We start from the raw sequence: 23,365 nt of genomic DNA, 5'->3' as shown, positions 1-23,365 counted from the left end.
ATTAACCTCGCCCCGGATTCCGACTCTGGGGAGGCATGGGTTACTCCAGCAGATATAACAAATCGTGTTTCGGACGTCAGGTGCAATTATGGTCCAATCGAAGATGGAGCACTTCAGGAACAACGAACTGCAACGGCCAGATGCGTTTAATTTTGCCCTCGATGTTGTAGATGTCTGGGCTGCGAAATCGCCTCCCCTGGAGGCCATGCTCTGGGTATCCTCCGATGGCCTTTCTCACAAGTCCCTGAGTTATCGCTATTTTTCGCGTCAATCCCATCGGATTGCTCTACTCCTGGAACAGCTCGGTGTCCAGCCCGGTGACACAATGCTGATGGTTCTTCCGCGGCTCCCAGCATGGTACGTCGGGTCTCCGACTGTTCAACGCCTGTCTATTGACCGTTTGTCTTTTCCTTTGCGCACAGGTGGGAGGTCGCCACGGCAGGGCTTCGAAGCGGGATTGTAATTGCTCCCGCGACGACCCTGTTAACTGCGGCAGACATTGAGTATCGCTGCCACAAGAGCAAAGCAAAGGCCTTCGTCGGTGATGCTACCAGTGTCGCAAAGGCTCTCCAGATTCACCACAGGTGTCCCTCCCTTCAGGTTGTTATTCAGGTTGATGGCAAGACGGACCCAGACAAAGGAGTGACCGGCCTGGGCGAGGCTCTGCAGGCTATCGAGCCTGGAGCAGTATATACAACAAGCAGGCTCGGCTGGAATTCCCCAGCAATTCTCTACTTTACATCAGGCACCTCGGGGCTACCAAAAATGGTTCGCCATAATCAGGTATCTTATCCACTAGGTGTGTATTTGCCACTGCTCGCTACTGCATCACCGAGCTGACTTTCTCTCGCAGCCCATCTTATTACCGGGAAATACTGGCTGAAGCTGTCACCCGGCGACCTATGCTGGAATTATACTGAGCAAGGTACGTGCGTCACACGGTGCTGCCCAAATAGGCCCTACTAAAACAACGTCGGTGGCCAGGATGGGGAAAGGCCGCGTACTCCTTTTTCGGGGCCTGGAATTGCGGCGCCAGTTTATTCATCTGGGACGACCGGCAAGCTTTCAATCCAACCTCGCTTCTTGACATCCTCCATCGTTTCCCAATAACGAGCCTCTGTGCTCCTCCCCTAGCATGGCGGCAGCTCGTCAAACCCCGGTGTCAGGAGTACTACCACAAGCATCGATCGCGCGCGCTTAGAGGGTGTACTTCTGCAGGAGAGGCATTGGACCAGGCAGTAATCAGTCAGTGGCGGGACCTCACCGGTCTGGTTATCCGTGAAGGGTACGGTCAAACGGAGGCGATCTTGATGTGTGGTAACTACGGTGATTTCCCGATCAAACCCGGGTCCATGGGAAAGCCTCTGCCTGGGATTCCTCTTCATGTCATTCAACCTGACGGGGAAGAAACTGCGGCAGACGTGGAAGGGGAACTGGCTCTTCTTCTTTCTGACGGCGAACGGGCTGCGAAATTCTTTGGCATTTTTGATGGCTACGTCGACGATAGTGGTAAGGCGACACGCCACGAACGAGTGAGCAACAACAACGGAACAGTCCAACGCTGGTATATGACAGGGGACAAGGCGAGAAGAGACAAGGACGGTTATCTTTGGTTTGTTGGTCGTGCAGATGATGTGATTAATTCCTCGGGCTATCGAATTGGTATGCTGGGCAAAGCCTTTATATACGATTGGATCTAACCACTCTGAACTAGGTCCATTCGAAGTCGAGTCTACCTTGCGAAGGCATCCAGCTGTCGCAGAGTGCGCTGTTATATCATCACCGGACATGGCGCGCGGTGAAGTTGTCAAGGCTATTATTGTCCTTACCCGAGAGTATTCGTCTGCGCCCGCAGATGCTCTCGTCAAAGAGCTTCAGGCCTTTTGCAAAACGAGCTCGGCGCCGTATAAGTATCCCCGCAAGATCGATTTTGTGCAGGCCGAAACATTACCCAGAACCGTCAGCGGCAAGATCAAGAGGGCGCAGCTCCGAAAGCAGGAATGGGGTGATGTAAAGGCGAGGATTGCGCATAAGCTATAGTGTACTTGGACGTGTATTGATTCTCAATATTTTAGAGATCTAGTTGCGAGCTCGATAGTAATGTGGAATTTCAAGGATGGGTATATAAAACTTGCATCTGTTGACTCGGCTGATTCGCGCACACTCTCTCCGTCGTGAATCCCGGCTCCTGTTCGTCCTACCATATGGAGTACATACTTTACATACGCGACCATTTAACATCTTATTGACTTATCTTGCCTAGGCTGGAATGGGAACCATTTATTTCATATCTGCAGCCTCAGAACAACAGGATAAGCAATTGTCAATTACCAACACCCTGTCAAGCGGACTAACTACAGTGATAACTCTCTGCCAATGTAGGATCCCTTCCTTGAATATAACGCGCCTTCAACGGATACGGACAGAGGATACGATCATATCTCTTGCCAGAGCTACTACTGAAGCTCACCGGAAGCGTATCAGGAGCAGTTCCGTTCTCAACCCATTCCACCAAGGCATCTAGGACTGTATATGGATGGCCGCCCGGTCCCCCAGTGCAGTGATCCACGCCAGGAGCAAGGAACAGGCGGTAAAACTCACGAACGTCGGGATCCATTGATTCCACGCTGTTGTAGTACAGCTCTGAGCCTTGGGGTGGGATAATCGGATCGGCCTAGACGATTAGCGTTTGGCTGCTGGATTACTTAGGGGACTCACCAGGCCATGGAAGGTCAGAATTTTACCGCCACTTTCTTTGAATTGCGAGAGATCAGGGTCAGTCGTGTCAATCATGCTGGCAAACTCTTGTCCCCCAGCGTGGAAAATCTCTTCGTATTGCTGATGGGAGATGTTTTTGAGATCAAAACGAGGGTTCTTCTCAACAAACAATGTCATCCATTCTCTTCCAAGATACTGCGGTGCCCCAACACACACATCGCCAGTGCAATTGGTAGCAGCGAGCGCTATAGTCGATTTGTCTGACAGGACTGCTCCCTTGTGAGGCCCATACCATAGGAAGTCGCCGGTCGTAGTTCGCGGCCCTGACCAGGTCGCATTCGCCACTGCTGCTGCACCCTGCGTGATCTGCATCGTGGTGTTTGTCGAGGGACAGTTGAATGAGGTACCCACAACGCTAAAGGGATCAAAATCGCACGCATCGACGTCTGAAATCAGGCCGTCAAAAACACCATCAATACCATCGCAGGCTGACACCGCTGCTTCTGTGATAGCGTCTAACTCGCAGCCCTGGGGATAGTCTCCAGCCAGGTTCATGACCAGCTGCGGCCAATACATAGCCGTGAAGAAAGCGTTCCAGTTAATGGCTGGAGCAGCAGAGGCGATGCCGTCGTATAAAGTAGGATACCGCTGTGCAAGCATCATTCCCTGGCGGCCTCCCTGGGAGCAGCCATTCCAATATGATTTCCGAGGTGGTCTGCCGTAAAAGTCTGTAATGAGGGCACTGCCGATTACTGCCTGGTCATGTAATGAGCGAGATGCCAGGTTCTGCAGATTATAGAGGTTGACATTGCCGGGGCTGAGAAGCGCCCAGCCACTGGCTGATGTATCAGCACCAACATTCAATCCCGCGTCGGTCGTGACTCCGGCATAGCCAGAGGCGATAGCAAGCGCCAAACCGCTGTAAGACTGGCTGTTTGGCCCTCCGGCCACCCACCCTCCTCCGCCAATCCCTTGCATGCGCTCGTTCCAGGTGTCGGTTGGCAACCACGCTGTCACTGTGACGTTGTCCCCCTGGCCCGGGTGCGTGTATGAGACGGTGACATTGCAAAAGCTCAAGTCAATAACATCGGCCCCAGGGGTATTGGCTGCATCTGGTATGTGGGAGGTGAAATTGGTGATCAAATCTGCCCCGATCGATGTGACCTCCACACCCAAGGCTGTTGGAGGATTGAAGTTTGCAGGGTAGCAGAGAGAAGATAAGTCGTGAGTGTTGAAGTTCATCGTGGGGCTTTAGCTACAATAGAGAGCAATGATTTGATTGATATGTTAGCCGGCATGACGTTTGGGCACATATATACAGGTGCATAATCTTGGCTAGATTTTAGAATCCCCCACGCGCTCAACAGTAGGTCAACCAAGGTAGTTCGTCTCGACCTCGCCTCGGTAAGTTACAAGACCATGAGAATCACGGATATAATCTGGGCCATCGGTTCCAGCTCTCAGCTAACGGCTGTCTCGGCTAGTTCGGCCGGTTCGGTTTGCCGGTTAACGGTCGGCACCAGCGCTGTTTATCATAGTACTAAACCAGCTATCCAGTTCTAACACTCGTTTCCTGTTAGTCGTTGCCTGAAGGTATTAATTCAGACAACTTTGATTTTATGAGAATAAGGGGGACATCGGTGAGGTGGCTCAAGCACAATAGCATCCTGCAATTCCATGACCTCCACATATATACTCATTTCAGGATGCCCTTTCATCAACATTTCCAGGATTGTGGCCTTCACTCATTCTGCCGAGGCACAGCAGTCCTGTCCTCCCGCCAGTACCATATTCCTGCCCATGTAGCACCAGACCGACGAAAAACTGGCCAGCTATAACCGCTAGGGCAGCAATGAGGGCTTCGCGCGTCTTGATGTAGCCTAGGCGACGCTAATAAATTAATTTAAGTAAGCCACTCTTAATAAATTAATATTTAAACGCTATTAGATTAAATTAATATTAGAACCTATACAGGGCGTATAAGGAGGCAGTAAGCCAGTAACTACTAATATAGGCTGCCTGAGACATAGAACTAGATCCATGTAATCTCTGTTGCGGGCCTTGCGGCTGAGGATAGCTGGTTAGCCAACCTTCCATGTGCATAGCTGAGTTTAGCTTTTTCTTACTATACCCGATTTCCTGATGTTTGGAACCCGAACCGAATCGAATTTCCGCCTATAAAGCCTGGCAAATTTCCGCAAGTTTCTTTTGCCAACCAGCGCTCTACAATGTCGGCCCCGACTCTGATATTTGCACCTGGGGCGTGGTATCCGCCTACAGTATTCGATTCGATCATTGCCAAGCTGCCTGAGTACCGCTGCCGTACTGTTGCATTTCCCTCCATCCAATCGGCGACTCGGATTTCAGACCTCCAACCGGATATTGACGCTGTGCGGCGTATAGTTGATCAAGAAGCCGAGGAAGATCACGACATAATTGTCATTTTGCATAGTTGGGCGGGTTTACCGGTATCCAGCGCACTGGAAGGATTGAGCAAATCCGAGCGCCAGACAAAAGGACGCAAGGGTGGCATTGTGAAGCTATTATTTATTGCAGCATTTATTCCCATCCTCGGTGAAAGTCTTATTGGTGCATTTGGCGGAACGCCTCCATCGTGGTATATACGGGATGTAAGTTGCATTGCGGTCTAATAAGGATCCCTTTTGATTGAAGTGTTTTCGGTTACTGAGTAATTATATAGGAATCTAATGGTACCGTGACTGCCCACGACCCTCATGGGTTGTTCTTCCATGATGTGCCCAACGGAGCAGAGTGGGCCAAAGCACTTGCGCCTCATGCATGGGCAACAAAGATTGCACCTGCTGCTGGGGTCGCATATATGACCATTCCGTGTGCTTATCTTCTCTGCAAGAACGACCGTGCGATTCCTTTCGCGGTTCAACAGAGACTGGTAGATCGGGCGCGCGAGGGAGGGGCCCAATTCGAAGCCGAAGTAATTGAAACTGGGCATACGCCCTGGCTAGCGGCACCAGATCAGTTTGTAGCTTACATCAAAAAGCATGCAATGCCACGTGTGTGATCCGACTTTCCTGACTATGTTGTCTTAATGGAAGGGAATTCGGGATTCCATTGTGTACCCGAATACCCGGCCCGAGTATGTGATTGTGCCCCAACTTCGTCATATAGAAATAGTTCAAGGAAAGCGTTTGAGAGAATCGTAGCCTATGCATTGATAGCCTATGCTCCTACAATATATTTTAAGGCCTGGAATCCCCATCAACATAACACTATACCTGATTTTAATTTCATTTCAACATGCAGGAGCCAGTCTACAACCCCAGGTTGGACGCAATATCTAATTGAACAACTGGTCTCCCACAAAGCTAACCTGATGCTAGCCGCCCGAAGCCCTCCCTTGAGATTGTCTACTCATACCGACTGGTCGGCATCCCGAACAAAAGCATCGTTACCTTGCGGGTCGAGTTCCCACCCAACGGTTCAACTCCTCCTCACCGACACGGAGGCGCCTCAGTAGGAGCATTTGTCCTCAAGGGGAATCTACTGAACAAAATGAACGACGACCCGATGAAGCTGATCAATGAAGGCGGGTCTTGGTTTGAGGCTCCGGGATGCCATCATCGCATCAGTGATAACGCCAGTGAAAATGAACCGGCGACGTTGATTGCGACCCTGGTGACAGACACTGATAAGTTTGAGAAGGATGGAATGGCTGCTCTTATTCAGATTGACGCGGAATATAAATGAATTGGTGTTGGTTGGGTATATGTAGCTAGGAAAGAAAGCTAAAATGCTCCTGAACAGCCTCACGGCTTCCTGTTTTCAGGTCTTCAATGAATGGGTATATTAACGAAGATAAGGCTCCTTGTGTAGCTTAAGGCGATATTGTCGATGAATACAACTCTTGTCAAGGAACCCAGCCAACAAATAGAACCCTAGGTACGAAGCCACAACCAGTGGGTGTTCCCTCGTGCATTGCCCGGGCTATTTATATTCACCGACCTCCAGGTATATCACTTGCCGAATAACAACTAACAGGTTACCATGGCATATCTGCTGGTCACCTTCACATTTACCGAAGCTCGCTGCGTCGGGACTGTTGAATAATCGAAAAATCCGGGGTCGCCACAATTGGCCCGAACTGCGCCCAAAGCTTGATTTTGGCTTGGAAATTGGCTGGATCATCCACTCATCAAGACCGAGAGGAATATAAATTGAATCATCGACCTCGGGTTACTCCATAATTCTCCCTCTCCAATGCGCCAAAATACCTTCATCCGCAGCGCACAGCGTACAGCTCTCGCAAAATGTCTTCATCCACTCAGCCGATGCCAGTAGTTGCCTGCGGCAGAATACCCGCAATGGGGAAATCAATCTCCCAGCATCTGCTGCCTGAATATGAAGGTTCTTGATGTACATTGCTGAAATAAACAAATTATGGTGCTAATGCTCCTCAGTCATCCACTTTATCCTGTCATATGAGACTGCAGAGGCTGAGCTCCCGCATCTGCTTGCAGGTCGCGATCCTCAGTCTCGGAGCCCTAATGAGATTGGATCCCACGATTACAGCCGGTCCCCTGGCGCGGTAATCTTCGGTCGCGGCTATGACCCTCAGCAGGTTGAAGAGCTTAAGAATAAATGCGCGGGTGTTGCCAAAGAACCTGTTGCTTGGGTGAGGGGGAACCCAGCGGACTTGCCTGCCGGGGCCGCTGGGCCTGACTATGCTCAGAACATCGCGGCGGATATGAAGAAGGTGCTTATGAGATGGAGGGACGGAGGAGGAAAAGATGAGGATATTTTAGTGTACTAGTTGCTTTGTCGGGGAGAAGTTAGGGCTACTGGATTCAAGAATCAAAAATCTGATTTGAAGGTTCAGGCGAATTCAATTCTACCATGACTGGAATTCATATACCTTTCAATGAGCAGAATTAACAGATATACTTTGGATAATCTTGCTTGCTCCTGTGGCAGATCCTTGCAGAAGGGCAAAATATTAAACAGCACTAGTTACTAGAACAGCTGCAGATTGTACGTATTCCTTGAGGATCCTAAGTCAGGAGCCCAAAAAGCTGACTCTGCGCGGCTAGATTTCCTAACACAAAGCCATTCAAGGACAAGCTTTCTATCACCAACTTCCGCTCTCACCAGCGATATATAGTTGTTGGTACCGATGCCTTCGGTGTGGGGAGCAGATACTGTAGAGTTCCAGTGGGATTAAGCCCACGCCCCGACAATAGACATGCAGAAGGCTCCAAAGAACACGAGAAGGCAGGCACACACTCTCCTTTTTCCACGAAGGATGCGCCAGCTCTCATCGCTGAGAAAGTCCTCCGACATCAGCTCTACGAGGGACGCGAATACCAAAAGCCCGGCGGAAATGGCATTCATGATGCCAACCACTAGCAGACCTACTTCTGAATCAGGACTGTAGAGGGTATGAGTTGCAAGCCCAATAGCTTGGCCGATCGGAGTACTGTATACATGTCAATATATCGAATCCAGGAGAATAGATATCGGTCCACGTACGTGCAGCCATATGCTAATGACATGAACCAGGGCTGGAGTTGCCTTTCCGACCAGGGCAGTGCGGCAATGCGGGAGCCTAGCGCAAGCCCTTCGAATGTTTCTGTGGTGGATTCGGTTAAATGTCTATAGCAGGTAGCGGGGAGAGAAGCAGTGTAAACTTACGATGGAAAACAATGGCAATCAACAGGACCACAAACTCCTTTCCAATGGATACACTGAGTGACATGCCGATAAAAACACTGTGAAACAGAATACCCATTTCAAGCAGATAAACCTGCATCGTTTCTTTCTTTTGCTTTTGCTCTGGAGATAGCTGGAAATGGTCCCCGTGGTCCTCTAGATCTCGCTGGTTTGTCCCGTTTGCCTTTTCCTGGTGGATTTGCATCTCAGGCGCAGATGAGACTCGGACCATGTCTTCATTGCCTTCACTCATGTTGTTCATGGTCCTGCTGATACTAGAAGACCTTCCAACCAGGGGCCCCATATCCCGAAGATGAGGCCGCAAGTCTGACCCAGGCAATTGCGAGATTTGTGCGCCACCGTCGGCGACCAAGTCAGGCCGATCAATCTGCGTCCCCGCGTTTTGCTCATCAATACGCGGCGAGTGTCGCTGGAAGGATGAATTGTTCCCACCATGACAGATACTTTGACCTGGACTGAATACCATCTCGATCACGGTGATGAAGAACACGCCAGCCAATGCGATGGCGCCCGGCATAGCTGGGTAGTCACTTGTCCAAAAGCTGGACAGACACGGATTATTCAGTGACTCAAAGGCAGTCGGAAGAAGATGAACAAATGCAGTGGCAATCAGCACACCAGTTCCAAAGTGGCGGACAAAGAAGAGAAAAGACCCGGGGATACGCAGTCGTGTGAACCTAGTTGCGAGCAAAGGGAATGCACATGCAATTGTTGATGTTCCCAGGATGATGAACAAGGCAGCAACATGCAGACCTAGGTCATAGGAATCGCTGCGGACACCACCAGATGCACAGCTTGATCGTTTAACTGGCTCGTAATAGTCCTGATCAATAAGGGTGACTGGTGGTGGCGTCGGAGACAAATGTTTTCTCAAACTGTCATGGGAGATTAGTGCTGAAACACAGAGCACCGAGAGCAGCCATAGAGCCAAGTCCTTGATTTTTTGAATATCGGGTTTGATGTTTTGGGGAGCGAGGCGTCCTGTTCAAGTCTAAGCATTGAATTGTCAAAGTATTGGTTAACAGATTTAGCTGTTCATACCTAAAGACGCCTCGCATCCCCCGTTGGGGACCTTTCTGGGAATCGGTTCCTTCTGCGGATGATTCTTCCAATCATATCCTTCCCACGATGCTTTTTCGCTCTTTTCGTCCTTTTTCTCGCGTGCATTTGAGATACCATTCAGGTCTTGGCGGGTCGTCAAGTCAGGGGCAAGAGTGGGCGGGTTCTGATTCCACTCATCATGCAGCAGGGTGTCGTCAGTTCGCGAAGGGCAATTCATTTTGTCGAGAATACCGGGTGAGAAGTGTTGACCTGAAGATTAAGGCTGGAAATTTCGAATATATTTATATTCCACAAGGCAACGACAATCTGGGGACTTGGCATTACGTGGAACTTGCTCAGGCTTGTTGATGTGGACCCTGAGTTGCTGTCATGGTTCGATCTGCGCTGTTCCGAGGCCGATCAACGTGGATTCTCTTCTGAGCTTTCGATTTCTGGTATTGGCGAGAGTTTTGCTATTTTAGGTGCAATTGGAAAGCACATTTTCAAAAGGTCAAAACTAGAGTGATGGTAGTAAGGTCTTCTAGCTGCTTTAGTATAGTTTCAGGTATAACATCTGGCCTCTTACACGCTTCACTGCTATATATAAAGCATGCAGAATATATATTGAATTGTGTATATGGAAAGGCTGTTTGTATGTACCAGACTTCCAGTATTTATATATAATAGACATGCTTGATTAGATGTAGCAGATATTGTTGCTCTTGAGGGAATATACTTAGCTTAAGGAGGAGCTTACTAGCTTTTGGAACATTCTTTTCTCATATTCGTGATTTGATTAGTGGAATAACAACAGACGCTGTTCTTACGTGATCGTGCGTCCCCGCGCTTTCTGCTGACTGCCTCTTCTGCTTCGAGTCTTCTGTGTCCAGGCCTGTTCCCTTTGAGAACCCGCGACTGGAGCTTCTCGAAATGGCCAAATACACCATCTTCAGCCTTCCACGAGAAACTCACCAACTCATTATCGACTACCTCGACCCCCCTGACAATCTCCACCTGCGAGCAGTATGCCAATCCTTCCGCGAACTCATCCCCGCACTTTGCATCCAGCAGCTCTTGCAAGTTGAAGTCTCGGATTTCGGCCTGGCCAAAGGCCTATACACGTGCCGAGACTGCATGAGGCTACGCCCAAGGGAAAAGTTTGCAGACAACATGGTCAGGAAGAAGAAAGCGAAAGCCGGCGCGGAAGCAGGGAACCGATTTTGCGTGGAATGCGGCACAAGCCCAAGCCCAAATCCTCTTCTTCCTGGGCCATCGCGCTATACTCGAGGCTGTCACGTCGTCATCTTGGGAGAACATCATGTCGTCTGTTATTCTTGCGGGAGATTTGGTCTTGCGGCAGGGGAGAGAGGCGTTTACATCGATGAATGCCGTGATTGTCAGCTAGAGGAGAGGTTCTTGGAGCAGTGGGATGAAGCGCACAAGGCACGACAGAAGCAGGCTGGACGCCCGACGAGAAGAACTAAAGACTGTGGGATAAGCCTTGTAGTGTGAGCATATTGTTAACCTAGCACCCCCATTGGGAGTTGCCCTAACCTGTATCACTTCCATCCGCTTGACATCTTCTTGCAGTGCATATACCACCCGCCTATCTAGAGCTCTGTTATAGACCCCATAATACAATTTCCAATTATTTAGATGACTCCAGGGACATCGAAGTGAAGAGGGGCCTCATAAGAGGTCTAGTGGTTTAAGCAAGTATTCAAAGACATCGTTACAGGGTAGACAAGAAAATTATACCTTTTTAGTTGAGTTGGCAGACTCAAAATCCAAATCCATTGTGAAATCCCCACGAAACGTCCAGATCCAGGTCGCTCAAATTGCACCACGCTCCGAGACTGTCGATTGACTCAAATGAAGGGAAGATCTGAGTGTCATTGACGAGAGCGTCGACATCCGGGACAGAGCTGCCAAGTTCTTCACCATCCGACAGACTTGGTACTTTGCTAGATTTGGGTGTCTCACTCTTACTCGCCGTCCCGGTCTCAAGGTCCAGCACACGGCGCGCAATGGTCTGGATCTCGGCCACATTCCTAGCGGCCCTCGGCCACACCTCGCCCATCGCCTTAAGACACCCGATAGCCATCCGAAGCTGGCCCCTTGCAATCGCCAGGTCCTCTTTCTGGAGCAGGTATTTGCACGCCGATAGCAGTGCCAGTGTTCCGCCGCTGATCATGCATGTAATGAATGGGGTATGATGGAACTGGCGCGTCGGCAAGGCTAATAGTCGGACCTGAGCCTCGACAGATTGAAGAACGCGTACAGTGTGTATATTCGCAATGTCTAATACCGGGGTGTCTGATGGGGGCTCCCGGGCGCAGCTGGAGACATCCTCCACAGGGTTGAACTTGAGGTCGGAAAAAGGCCGGTGGATGGCGATTGTTGCTCTGGTGCAAGGTTGCATGTTAAGAAGGTTGGTTCCATATATCAAGGTGCGGAGGTTGCTTACATGTTGGTGAGGCCGTGTGCCTGAAACATTAATTCGTCGATTTCTCCGGACTTCGATATGATCGCCTTGCGATTTCTCGGTAATAGCAGCCGCCATCCGTCCAGGAAGGAGTCCGCAGCCTGCAGGACATGGGTTGGGTCTTGCTTGCCGGCGCTCTTCGGGGCTGTGGACATTGCCAGGGCCATGCATCGTATGGCGCCAATAAGGTACGCAAATGAGGAGAATGTGGTACTGTCCGAGGCGAATTCGCGACAGTCAAACTCGTTTAAAGATTTGGGCTCGGGGATCTCCTGTGACCAAATAAGCTGTCTGATCTGACACAGGGATGGTAGAAGGGCCTGTATTCAGTACTTACGCCCGACTCAAACTCGTGCTCTTCGCAGGGCAACTCAGCAGTGATGTCAATATCCCACAAATCGGACTTGTTAGTCCCCAGGGTCCCTGCATAATATGCATCGATGATATACACCATCCACCACGTCCTTCTCCAGCTTTCCCGGAGAACAAGATCATCGCCTCCGTGCAGCACCGCAAATTCCTGGAGATACATTTGGAGATCAGTCGCGAGTCGGACCGTCATGTCCATTTCCCGCTTGGCATCGGCTTCGTGGCCGTGCCAGAACAGAACCATGGAATACAACAGGCGACATTGAACCATTATTGGATCCGTAGGTGCTGCTTCTGCGAAACAGGCCACAACGTAGTCGTTCAATGAGAGTGACCATCTCCGCGAGCTCATGATCCATCCGATCAGCCGTAAGATGGCAAGCAGCGGCCGGAGTCTGGGCTGTGTGCTCGGATCGTGGTAGAGCCGCGTGAGCTGTTTCTGGGGAAGGATGAACGGATGTAATCGGTGGAATTTCGTGTAATATGCATTGATCAACGTATCACTCGCTATGTTATCCATATGCACTGGAGCTGCTGCGGGCGACGCAATATCAGCGGCCTCATCCCCCGTACTGATGGCATGAAGTATACCACCGCTGCCGGGAGAGTCCGCCTCAGTCGACCGCGACATCCAGTGACCCTGCCAGATCCCCGGCGATGGTTGGAGATTCGAGTCTCCACCTACCGCAGCAGAGCATTTGCGCCTCTCCGCTAGAGCTGCGCGGCTCAGCCCGCCGCGGCGTGATTTTGCATATTCGCAGTCACTCGCGGTCTCCGCGCACCGGCTGCAACACGGTCGCTTCCCATCACACTTCAGATGACGTGAGCGACAGGGCAGACATGCCAGGGACGAGCGCGACACCCGGCCCTTTCGCTCTGGTGTTGTATTCATGGGATTCATGAGGATGCGTGGAGTTGGGATGTGATATCATGGCGGGCGCCGTTTATGAGTGCGGGTACTCGGGAACCTGCAGAGATTCGCCGGGTATCCGGGTACCTGCAAAACCCGGATACCCTCAAGGCGTTTCTTGATATCGCCACCTCACACGGTAAACCGTCGAGAACTCCGAAGGACGATAGTCGATAGAATCAACATATTTAAGATGGCCTCACAATGCTGGTTCTCTCACTGCAGCAGTTCAGCATCCACCCTTCCATCACCACAGCCCTAATACCTAGTGCAAGCCTTCACCACAATGGCCAACAAAATCGTCATAATTGGCACCGGATTCGCCGGTGTCTGGAGCGCCCTCTCCGCGCGACGTCTGATCGACCAGGCCAACAAGGCCAGCGAGTTTGAGATCCTGGTTGTCGCTCCGGAGCCCGTGCTGGTCATGCGTCCACGCCTGTACGAGTCTAATGCCTCCAGCTTGGTCCAGAACCTTGACCCCCTCTTCCATGCCGCAGGCGTCAAGTTCATACCCGGTACCGTTCAGAAGATCAACTGCGATGCGCAGACCATCGACGTGCAGCCAATGTCCGGCACCGCATTGAGCATCACCTACGACCGCGTAATCCTGGCCGCAGGCAGCTCCGTCATCCGCCCCGAGAGCATCCCCGGCCTGCAGCAACACGCCTTCGATATTGACTCTTTGGCCTCCGCTATCAAGCTCGAAACCCATTTGGAAGGCCTGGCATCCCGTCAGGCCAGCCGCTCTCGCAACACCGTTGTCGTATGCGGCGCCGGCTTCACGGGGATCGAGCTGGCCGCCGAACTCCCCAAGCGCTTGCAACACATCATCGCCCACCCTCGCATCGTTCTCGTTGGCAGGGAACCTGAGCTGGGTTCCAGTTTAGGCTCCGGGCCTCGCCCCACCATCACCACCGCGCTGAATGCTCTGGGCGTCGAAACCAAACTAGGCTCGGGCATCGCCGCTGTTGACCCCGAAGGCGTCATACTGGCTTCAGGCGAACGCATCCAAGCCAACACCGTCGTCTGGACCGCCGGAGTCAGGGCCACCCCATTAACGCAGCAAATCCCGGGCCCAAGAGATGCCTTCTCCCGTCTGCTTGTCGACCCATATTTGCGGGTTCCCTCCGCGAAGGGCGTCTTGGCCTCGGGCGACGCCGCGGGTGCTCTCGCCGACGGCAAGAGTAACTATGCGTTTATGTCGTGCCAGCATGCGATACAGCTCGGCCGGGTGTCCGGATATAATGCTGCTGCGGAACTTCTGGATCAGCCGCTTATGGAATACTCGCAGCCCACGTATAATTGCTGTCTGGACCTGGGACCGTGGGGGGCGCTCGTGGCAGGCGGCTGGGATGAGAAGAAGGTTAAGATTTCAGGCGACCTGGCAAAGCAGGTTAAGATGTATATCAACCAGGAGTTGATTTATCCGCCTGCTGATGTAAAGGATGCGCTGGCGTTGGCCGGTCCGGTGCAGCCTGATTCCGATCAGTTGTTTGAGCAGTTGATTCAGGTGGTGGGGTAGATGGATTGGATAGAGCATTTGTAGTTGTTAGAGGGGATGTTTATGTGATGCGATAGAACTTTAGACAGAATAGAATCGCTTTACGAACACTACTAGAGCAAATATTCATCTGTGAGAGTCGCTTCTATTCCATCCTCCACCAAAATCTGATACTGACTACCGGAGATCCAGTATTATAGTCGACTGATTCAGCGCCGCCATATGAACAGGATCAAACGGACCAGAAACCGTCTTCTTGCATTCACCATTGGTGCTCTTCCCCTCGAACCGCTCACGCAGAAAATGCAGCCAGTCAGGAGAACTTGCCGAGATAATATCTCCGTGATCGATGCCCGGATACAGGTTCAGGTGTGCCTCGTTCCCGAATCCACAGGTGTGATACCGTGGTTGTCTAGGACGTCCATGTCATGACCACCCTGAACCAGTAGGCGGACTGATTCCACATCGCGAACAGCGAGATGTAGGGGTGTCTGACCTAGGGAGTTCCTGTCCATACAAATTGACGAGCGTAGGAGAAATGAAGCCACCTCGCTTGGTGGTTTCAGGAGAACAGCTTCGTGTAGAGGCGTCAAGCCACCAAATCCTTACCGCCGGTTAATGGATGTATAGACTGCGAAGTGTTCAATAACATACCTGGGCTGGCCTTTGCAAGTAAAGCAAGATACTCGATGAAAAAAGGGTCTGGAGTGAATTCCTGGGAAGTCCAGTTCGGTGAACAGGGCAAAGGCCATTCCTCGCAAACAGGCGACTCGACAAGGCCCGGGTCAAAGCCATATTCAAGAATCGCTTCGAGCAAATCGAGATGTGGGCCTTCGCCAATCCACTTGGCGCATCGGACCAGAAATCTGTGAACCAGATATTAGTCTGAGTACATTCGGCCTGCCGTGAACAAACCGTTGGTCTAGATCTTCAAGGGTCATGCCGAGTTCGCAGGCAAAGAATTTCAGGAGTTCAATACGGTCATCTGCACTTCCACGTCCAGACGGGGTGTAGCGAAGGAGCTCCTTTTCAATGGTTAGATAGTTAGGGCAAAGGACACTGTTACTGACTCCGTACCTGAACATAGTTGTGTCCACCTGGATGTATATGCTGATTCAACGATGGATCACATCTTTTGAGCTCCCGAAATTTCCCCTGAACCTCAGAGACAGACAAAAACAGTCCTTGGAAGCGCGCAAGTGCCTCGAAGCCGGGCGAGGTGTATTTTACCACTCTTTCGGTGCTGAGCGCTGGTCTGAGTGAATACATTCCGGCTCCTGCAATGAATTCAACGCCAGCTTTTACCATGAACGGAATGCCGTATCTGGAGAGGGCGAATTGTAGGCTCCAGCGGTAACGGGTTGCTGTGCACTTTGGATTGCTGCACTTGCTAGATGTAGTCGGTGCGGTATACTCGAAGACCCCGAAACGGGTTGTGCTGCGCCGTAATGAATGGCATGAGCAGTGGCAGTGCCTAACAGTACAGTCTGTCTTCCGCGGCCGTCGCGACGGTTCGAGATATACACAGGCTGTACGCGGCGAAGGGGGCTCAGTAATGTTAAGCTGAGTTCCAGACATAGAACTACGTCTCTGCTCGCTTGCGATCATGGCAGAGGAGACGAGATGGGGTATATCTTGAACCAGCAGGCGAGTCTCAAGCCCTATCGCACTACACAAATATCAAGCGTCAGCCAACTTCCGTGTCGGGCGTGAGGAGACGTACCAATTCAAAGACTGCATAACATAGTCAAGATTTTGCTCAATACCTCTAAGCTCGTCCTTGATGCGGTCGCTATGTCGAACAACCAGTAGTCTTCTGTCACTCGAACTGGATAACCTTTCACTCACTCGCTGGAGGGCAATATCGACGCTACTGTACTCTCGTTGACAACTATCAACGGCAAGATTGACCATTGTAGACGCCTGGATAGACTCAAGGAATAGTAGCATATGTCGCAGGATCTCAAGACGCCGAATAAGAGACTCAAGTTCATCTCCAGCCTCACTCTTGATGTACTGACGAGCATCTTGCAGTCGTTTGATGCCGTCGCGAACCTGAAGCGCAAAGGAGGCTACCCCGATGATCAACCCAGCAGTCTCAGCCATATTACCGTGAAATCCTTTATTTGATGAGTGAATGAGAGGGTCGTGGAGAGGATTATGAGCAGTCGACGAGGGGCGCAAGGATAACCGCCAGCGTGCGAGCCTTGCCAGCCTTGCCAACAACACAGCCTCGTTGGATAACCAATGAACTAGGAGAACTATATACACCATTATGCATGAGCTTACGGTATGAAGGACAGTCCAGACTCCTGCGGCGCAATGAGCTACCGATTACGATTCCTTCTCAAACACTTCCAGCCTTGAAAGTGTCGTCCGGTTTAATCCTAACATGGGTAAGTTACTTGCCTGACATGCCTCGGGGGCTTTCCCAGTGGCCGAGCTATTACCTGGTATTATAGGGCGTCTAATAACAAGCGAATTCTAAGAATGCGCTGAGAAATCCAGCTTGTCATTGAGTGGGAGGCACTGGTAGGCAAACCTGCGAGAATGCGGCGCTGTGCAGCCACTAAGCGCCGAGATTACCAGGGGTACATTTCAGGTGCTGTAGTCCAGTAATCTGAAGGTCGTCGACAGTGGCTTGCAAGGCAGAGAGGTTTGATGTTGGCTCGCTGTCAGCCAATGCATTTCTGGTGGTGTTGGGTCGAATTAACCCTTAAAGATGCCCAGGGCCCATTGCAATATGGTATGCGGATTCTGTCTACAAGCTTGCCAAAATGCCAAAACTATCGCAGCAGAAACAACACTTTATTCCTTGGTTCCTCCTGAAAAGGTTTGCTCCGGCAGACCAGCCACCAGCGAGGCCGGCTGCTTCTTCCCAAACCAGAGCACGCCGTCGCGACCTTCTTCTCAACAAGATTGACCTGGAGAGCTCTATTCTGACCCAGCGACCAGTATCGATGGAGTTCACTCTCGTCGACATGTACCGAGACCCTGGATTTGATGACAACCCCTACCACCTGGAGGAAAAGCTATCGAAGCTTGAAGGAGAAGCGAGTGAAATCATCAACAAAGTCGTTACTACATTTGCGAAATCACCGGTACTCGAGCTCAAGAGGCCTGAAGTGGATACTCTTCGCAAGTTCCTCTTCCTGATGAAGTATCGAAGCAGGGGGTTCTTCGAGCGGTATAATCACGATGATGCCCAGGACTACGACGCTGACGACCGGCCAAGAATGCTGCAATACATGGCAAACAAAGGGTTTACCAAACCTCGTGATGTGTGGTTTGATAATCTCAACCATATGTTGGATCTCAAAATGGACGCCGCGAAGACCTGGGGACGTACCCTCCGTGCCCAGATCTATCCCGACGACGCCTTGATGTTTGAGCTGCATCTCCTGCATAGCTATATGTCGTTCTGTCAACCTCAGAATACCGAGGAAGAGTTTCTTCTCACTGAAAATTCGTTTGGTATATTCGAAGGTCCTTCAACAGTGCGTAATGAGGTTATGCCCGGCAAGCAAAAGACATCCCCAGTCGTTTACACCGAGTATCATAATTTCGCCCCGATATCCCCTCGACTCTTGATTGTCCTACGAAGTGGAGTGCTGCCAACCCCTGGCGATAATAGCGAGTCTGCAGAAATCCGCAGCCAGCTTGCAGCGGCACTGCGATCTGACCATCTTGACCCAGACGAAGCAGGATCCATACTAGAAGACCTCCCCGTTCGGCCGTGCAAGGTATTGTATGACCAGGGTGTTGTTGACTCTCCGGCGTCATTCAGAAAAAATGATAGATTCCTCTTCCTGTGCTTCAAGCTCTCGTCTGCACATATGACTGCCATTAGCAATATATTCCTCGAGGAGGCGCACTCCACTTCCTCGATCATCTATCACTCGCCCGTGGCGCTTCGAGCAGCGGTGGAGAACTATTTCAAAGACAACGACCGGCGCCTGAAACAAGTGGTTGACATTCCTGGCGATAGACGGCGCTCGTATTTTGGCACGCTAGAGAAAATACTGCGTGACCTCGGTGGCTCAGCCAGATGCAAGGTACACCCATTCGATCTCTCAAAGGCGCGGATACGGGCTCACATGGCCTTGAATGTTGGCCTTATCGTCGGAGTACAATTGATGGAACGCCAGAAGCCAGATAAGTCATTACCACGGGCATATACCCTGTTGAAGGACGGTATATCAATGTAAAGTTTCTCAAATACTATCCATGGCTAACATTGTTTAGGAGCAACCATGGAAACATTTTGGTACGACATCGACCAGGCGAGCCGGCTGATGATGCTCAAGACCAAGCTCGACGGTGCACTGAGGAGATCCGGACTATCAGACCAGGAGAAATTTGCATTTCAAGCCCAGAGAAATGCATTTTTCAGCTCGTTTCCGGTCGAGAGGCTGTGGCTGTACTTCAAGATTATGCGGAATATGCGTCGGTGTGATATCGATGATCTTGTAACTAATCCGCCTGAACTCGAGCTTCGAGGAGTGGAAGATATGTTTGCTGAAGGTACGGATGATCTACTTAAGAATCGCCCAGGCAGGCTAATGACGTAGATATCTCGATGTTCCCTCAAATGAAAGGGCAGATTGCGCGGAAGATGTATCTTGAGACACTGTATTCAATACACTAATAGATGGGGACTTCGCTCACTCAAGCACATTGTCAGATTAATCCAGACAGGAGACTGATCACAGCACCTTGGACCAGCCGCATCGTATTAAACGTCAAATCCATCGGGCGAGAAGTTGGTTAATGAACCCGGAAGCATCTGGCATAATTTATTGCGACCAGGAAGTCTCTCCACGTAGTTCAAGGCCCGGACCGTTGCGTGGCGTCTATAGCAAACGAACCACCTTGCTTGATTGGCAATGGCTGCTCTCTATAGGAAACCGCCATCAGGATAGTGGCCGGCTGGCCAATCCAGGGCGCTGGACAAAACGCTACTTGGAAATTCGGTCCTTTCGCGGTCGCTTCACCAATGATATTTCTCGTCTGGTTGCTAGTATTAGCGCTAATAATAAGAAGCACGAGTCTGAGGTCTCTGGCAGGTGTAGTGTTATTATTCTATTAGGTCTGCTTACATATCCAGTATATCGTATTCTTTATGGTGGGTAACCTTGTTAGTGGCAAGACAGGCCATGAAAAGGATATTTAACCTCCAGTGATAGCATTGCCTGCACTGTGAATAGGGCACGCACTGTCCATTCACATGGCTAGCAAAGAGAAGATCCTATCGCAATTTCAATTTAGCACCGCGGGGAACATGCGGGGGTTGCACTCCTGCGGCTGCTGTTGGCCTGTGAAGACCTGCTCTCGCTGTTCGACATGGGTTTGCTGTCTTACATCTGATACCTGATCCGAGTCTGTATCCTTTTGGAGTATAACTCATGGACAGCTACGCCACATGTAGTTAATGTCCATCCTTCAGCTGAACAACACACTAACTCTTTTACCACAGATGAAACTGTCTAACTTCGTTCTAGTCTAGCGATGTACCGGCATAATCCGCATAACCTGCCTGTTCCGCGGATAAAGAGCAGTATGGACGTCATCTATGAAGCGGCAGTCAACCAACATTGAAGACGGTGAACCACGTTCACCGCAGTCCAGACTGGGAAACTGCCTCTAGTTCCTGAACGGATAGAGTAAGAGTTTAATGCTGGAACAAGGCACCTTTTAGAAAATACCAATTCAAGGTCCTTGCAGTAGATGCTTAACTACGTGTACAAGGACATTGCCCATGGCAGTGTTGTGTTCGCCAGACTTCCTTCACCGGGATCTTGGCTTTACGCCATGGAATGTTTTACAGGAAATTATTAGTCGCATAGTGCGCCAAATCAGCACCGTGGATGAGGCAAGAGAATGAAACCCTGAACCACAATGACATAATGCAGCAGCCACCACCGCAGGCTGCTCCGAGATTGGCCGGGGTTGGAGAGCACTCAGCCAATAGCAAGCCACAGATTGCATATTCTGGGGACTTGCGGGGGACAGCGGTTCGACTCATTTTCGTCGCCGGCTTGGTGTCCTCCGGCTCAGATCGGCACGGTCGGTCTCCAGACTGACTGCGCTGGGGGACTGTGAGAAATCCGGAGTATACTCGGAGCAGTTCTGATCGGACTTGTCCGCCGAGAACTCGGTGGCCGATGCATTGCCCGTGTCTGGTATGGTGCATACTGCGCCGGCTGTGGCGCTGCAGTTAGGGTTTCTCTGGTCGGCGTCATGCCACTTTATGCTGCAGGACGCAGAGTAGTCTACGGTGTCTCTGATATTCTCGAGTAGTTACGTTCTGACTCGCCCGAGATCGCCATCCCATCACAACTTCAGACCGGCGGTTGCATGCAGCCGGTGGACCACGGCCCACAAATTGGTGGGTTTTCGGGTGGCCTGCAATGGGTAAACCCGGGCTGTGACGAGGGGCGCATTCCTCGCGGTGCTTTGGTTTTTCATGGAAAATGTGTTCATTTTGCAGAATTTTCTGTTTGCACGGCGGAGTTGTGGCGGAATCCGTCGGGTCTGCTGGCGTTGATGGAGCCAAGATGCTTCCGCCTGCCTGCTCAGACGGTTGATATCCGGATTCATCTGAGGAATCACAGGCCAGGGCATCATCGGTGCGGCAAAGAACGATCTGCGCCAGATCCACACGCCGGGACTTCTTCTTGGGGAATGGATGGGCGGCCGTTGTCAAATATATCGATCTCTGCCCGCAATCACTGTTCTTCATACAACGTACTGTCTGCCTCTGCTTTTTTTTTTTTTTTTCCCTTCACTATCAACATGCCTCACGTCAACGGAGACTCTGTAGAGCCCAAGGCTCAGGCTCCCCCGGCTACTCTGCCCGCTGATGCCGAGGGCAACATCATCGAGGTGCCCTCCACCCGCAGCGCCGTCAGCGACGTCCAGATGCAGTCGCTCAGTCTGAACCCGTCCATGAAGGACCGCCGGGCCTCGCGCAACTCGTTTGGCGTCTCTCTCCCGATCCCCCGGACTTCGCGGCAGGGCTCGCGACTCTCCTCAGTGACAACCGCCAGGGACCACGTGCGGGACATTGTGGCCTCCGGGATCCAGGACAAGCACGAGGAGAAGGTCAAGGCCGTCAAGAACATGGCCTTTTGCTTTGACATTGACGGTGTGCTGGCACACGGAAACATTGGTCTCCAGCAGGCCAAGGATACCCTGCGCATCCTGAACGGTGACAACGAGCTCGGTATGTCCCTGCAGATTTGACTCGCCTTGCGTATTCCTTGCTAATTCATTAGGCATCCAATTCCCCTACATCCTCCTCACCAACGGCGGTGGAAAGACCGAAGAAGCTCGCTGCGCACAGCTCACAGAGGTCCTGGGCCACCCCATCTCCACCAACCAGTTCATCCAGTCGCACACCCCCATGCAGGCCCTGTCGGAGTACTACGAGAACGTGCTGGTCTGCGGTGGCGAGGGCTTCAACATCCGCAAGGTCGCCGAGAGCTACGGCTTCAAGAACGTCGTGCACCCCAAGGACATTCTCGCCTGGGACCCGACAATCTCGCTGTGCCGCAACTTCACCGAGGAAGAAAAGGCACAGGCCCAGCCCCGCGACTTCTCCAACTTCAAATTCGACGCCATCCTCGTCCTCGCCGAGTCGTACGACATGTCGACCGACTTCCAGATCATCCTCGACCTGCTGCTCAGCGCAAACGGCAAGCTCATGTCCTGGGCCAAGGACCCGGCCAGCAAGAACGCCATCGCCCGCCACATCCCCATCTACTTCTCGCAGGGCGACTTGCTCTCCCCAACGGAGCACAAGGGCGCTGCCCGTCTGCACCTTGGTGCATTCCGCGTTGCCCTCGAAGCTCAGTACAAGGCCCTCACCGGGCTGGACCTCGACCGTCTGGTGTACGGCAAGCCCGAGCGCGCTACCTACATCTGCGCCGACGAGGTCTTCAAGGACTGGATGGAGGAGATCCACAACCAGCGCACCCTGCCCGAGAACATCTACATGATCGGCGACAACCCGATGTCCGATATCATTGGCGGCAACATGTACGGCTGGAACACTTGTCTGGTCCGCACCGGTGTCTTCCGCGGCGAGGGCAACGACGCCAACAACCCCGCCAACTTTGGTGTCTTTGACCACGTCTTGGATGCGGTTAAGGCTGCTATCCGTAAGGAGCTGGGCGATGACTTTAAGTTTGAATGGGATCCCAAAAACCACCACTCTCCTACTGCGGCTGTTGAATAAGCTGCTACCATAACGTCACGATTTTCCATTTCTTTTATATTTCTCATCTCACTGTTGACCGGTTGCATGTTAAAAGACTGATGTTCAAAGACTGCCATGCTTGTTTTGTTTCATTTTGTTTTTATTTTCCTTCTTGGTCTGGTTGGGCTTACGATGTTTGGATAACATGCCCACTTTGATAGAACGCTAGATTTTGTCACTTTGACATTGATAGAATTTACGGATACCCCTTAGACATGGGCCGAGATGCTCACGTTGTTCTATCTCAATGCAAGCTTGTGCAGATCTATATTTATTCCCGTGCTAAGCATTGGCAATGCTTGTTGTGTAGTTGCCGCCGTGGCAGACTTGGCTAAAGACCCTGCTTGACCCATTATCGGAATAACCAGAAGCACC

General features: G+C 51.4%; 12 protein-coding genes across 12 annotated transcripts; 8 read left to right on the top strand and 4 right to left on the bottom strand.

The window, feature by feature from the left end:
- Positions 1-103: 103 nt before the first annotated feature.
- On the top strand, positions 104-2,054 carry ASPVEDRAFT_147559 (uncharacterized protein; the record flags this gene model as incomplete). The annotated part of the gene is made up of 5 exons (XM_040808130.1): positions 104-357; positions 423-799; positions 854-925; positions 985-1,662; positions 1,715-2,054. The coding sequence occupies 5 exons, from the start codon at positions 104-106 to the stop codon at positions 2,038-2,040; spliced, it is 1,707 nt and encodes a 568-aa protein (XP_040664077.1). The 3' UTR covers positions 2,041-2,054.
- A 263-nt stretch (positions 2,055-2,317) lies between these two features.
- ASPVEDRAFT_185680 (uncharacterized protein) lies at positions 2,318-3,960 on the bottom strand (the record flags this gene model as incomplete). Its single annotated transcript, XM_040808957.1, has 2 exons — positions 2,318-2,674; positions 2,719-3,960. The coding sequence occupies 2 exons, from the start codon at positions 3,958-3,960 to the stop codon at positions 2,351-2,353; spliced, it is 1,566 nt and encodes a 521-aa protein (XP_040664076.1). The 3' UTR covers positions 2,318-2,350.
- A 986-nt stretch (positions 3,961-4,946) lies between these two features.
- Positions 4,947-5,758, top strand: ASPVEDRAFT_50056 (alpha/beta hydrolase; the record flags this gene model as incomplete). The annotated part of the gene is made up of 2 exons (XM_040814253.1): positions 4,947-5,348; positions 5,420-5,758. 2 exons carry the CDS (start codon positions 4,947-4,949, stop codon positions 5,756-5,758), a joined length of 741 nt encoding a protein of 246 aa, XP_040664075.1.
- A 236-nt stretch (positions 5,759-5,994) lies between these two features.
- Positions 5,995-6,444, top strand: ASPVEDRAFT_50055 (cupin domain-containing protein; the record flags this gene model as incomplete). The annotated part of the gene is made up of 2 exons (XM_040814252.1): positions 5,995-6,020; positions 6,078-6,444. The coding sequence occupies 2 exons, from the start codon at positions 5,995-5,997 to the stop codon at positions 6,442-6,444; spliced, it is 393 nt and encodes a 130-aa protein (XP_040664074.1).
- A 491-nt stretch (positions 6,445-6,935) lies between these two features.
- ASPVEDRAFT_68932 (uncharacterized protein) lies at positions 6,936-7,627 on the top strand. The gene is made up of 2 exons (XM_040816008.1): positions 6,936-7,101; positions 7,155-7,627. Exons 1-2 carry the CDS (start codon positions 7,005-7,007, stop codon positions 7,505-7,507), a joined length of 450 nt encoding a protein of 149 aa, XP_040664073.1. The 5' UTR covers positions 6,936-7,004; the 3' UTR covers positions 7,508-7,627.
- Positions 7,628-7,911: 284 nt separating this feature from the next.
- On the bottom strand, positions 7,912-9,703 carry ASPVEDRAFT_79970 (uncharacterized protein; the record flags this gene model as incomplete). Its single annotated transcript, XM_040816790.1, has 4 exons — positions 7,912-8,170; positions 8,224-8,323; positions 8,386-9,405; positions 9,466-9,703. The coding sequence occupies 4 exons, from the start codon at positions 9,701-9,703 to the stop codon at positions 7,912-7,914; spliced, it is 1,617 nt and encodes a 538-aa protein (XP_040664072.1).
- A 692-nt stretch (positions 9,704-10,395) lies between these two features.
- On the top strand, positions 10,396-10,977 carry ASPVEDRAFT_79969 (uncharacterized protein; the record flags this gene model as incomplete). Its single annotated transcript, XM_040816789.1, has 1 exon — positions 10,396-10,977. One exon carries the CDS (start codon positions 10,396-10,398, stop codon positions 10,975-10,977), a length of 582 nt encoding a protein of 193 aa, XP_040664071.1.
- Positions 10,978-11,245: 268 nt separating this feature from the next.
- ASPVEDRAFT_147553 (uncharacterized protein) lies at positions 11,246-13,254 on the bottom strand (the record flags this gene model as incomplete). The annotated part of the gene is made up of 3 exons (XM_040808129.1): positions 12,288-13,254; positions 11,933-12,222; positions 11,246-11,870 (listed from the first exon to the last, which is right to left on the bottom strand). The coding sequence occupies exons 1-3, from the start codon at positions 13,218-13,220 to the stop codon at positions 11,246-11,248; spliced, it is 1,848 nt and encodes a 615-aa protein (XP_040664070.1). The 5' UTR covers positions 13,221-13,254.
- A 261-nt stretch (positions 13,255-13,515) lies between these two features.
- On the top strand, positions 13,516-14,751 carry ASPVEDRAFT_147552 (NAD(P)/FAD-dependent oxidoreductase; the record flags this gene model as incomplete). The annotated part of the gene is made up of 1 exon (XM_040808128.1): positions 13,516-14,751. One exon carries the CDS (start codon positions 13,516-13,518, stop codon positions 14,749-14,751), a length of 1,236 nt encoding a protein of 411 aa, XP_040664069.1.
- A 344-nt stretch (positions 14,752-15,095) lies between these two features.
- On the bottom strand, positions 15,096-16,836 carry ASPVEDRAFT_25197 (uncharacterized protein; the record flags this gene model as incomplete). Its single annotated transcript, XM_040809753.1, has 5 exons — positions 15,096-15,334; positions 15,385-15,596; positions 15,646-15,755; positions 15,808-16,399; positions 16,454-16,836. The coding sequence occupies 5 exons, from the start codon at positions 16,834-16,836 to the stop codon at positions 15,096-15,098; spliced, it is 1,536 nt and encodes a 511-aa protein (XP_040664068.1).
- A 618-nt stretch (positions 16,837-17,454) lies between these two features.
- On the top strand, positions 17,455-19,792 carry ASPVEDRAFT_147550 (DUF4238 domain-containing protein). Its single transcript, XM_040808127.1, has 3 exons — positions 17,455-18,924; positions 18,976-19,254; positions 19,302-19,792. Exons 1-3 carry the CDS (start codon positions 17,508-17,510, stop codon positions 19,376-19,378), a joined length of 1,773 nt encoding a protein of 590 aa, XP_040664067.1. The 5' UTR covers positions 17,455-17,507; the 3' UTR covers positions 19,379-19,792.
- A 1,733-nt stretch (positions 19,793-21,525) lies between these two features.
- ASPVEDRAFT_79964 (uncharacterized protein) lies at positions 21,526-22,969 on the top strand (the record flags this gene model as incomplete). The annotated part of the gene is made up of 2 exons (XM_040816788.1): positions 21,526-21,955; positions 22,008-22,969. 2 exons carry the CDS (start codon positions 21,526-21,528, stop codon positions 22,967-22,969), a joined length of 1,392 nt encoding a protein of 463 aa, XP_040664066.1.
- Between the last annotated feature and the right edge of the window lie 396 nt (positions 22,970-23,365).

Source organism: Aspergillus versicolor, assembly GCF_001890125.1.
Source record: "Aspergillus versicolor CBS 583.65 unplaced genomic scaffold ASPVEscaffold_2, whole genome shotgun sequence".
Taxonomy (NCBI): Eukaryota; Fungi; Ascomycota; class Eurotiomycetes; order Eurotiales; family Aspergillaceae; genus Aspergillus; species Aspergillus versicolor.
This window is presented reverse-complemented; position numbering and strand designations above follow the sequence as displayed.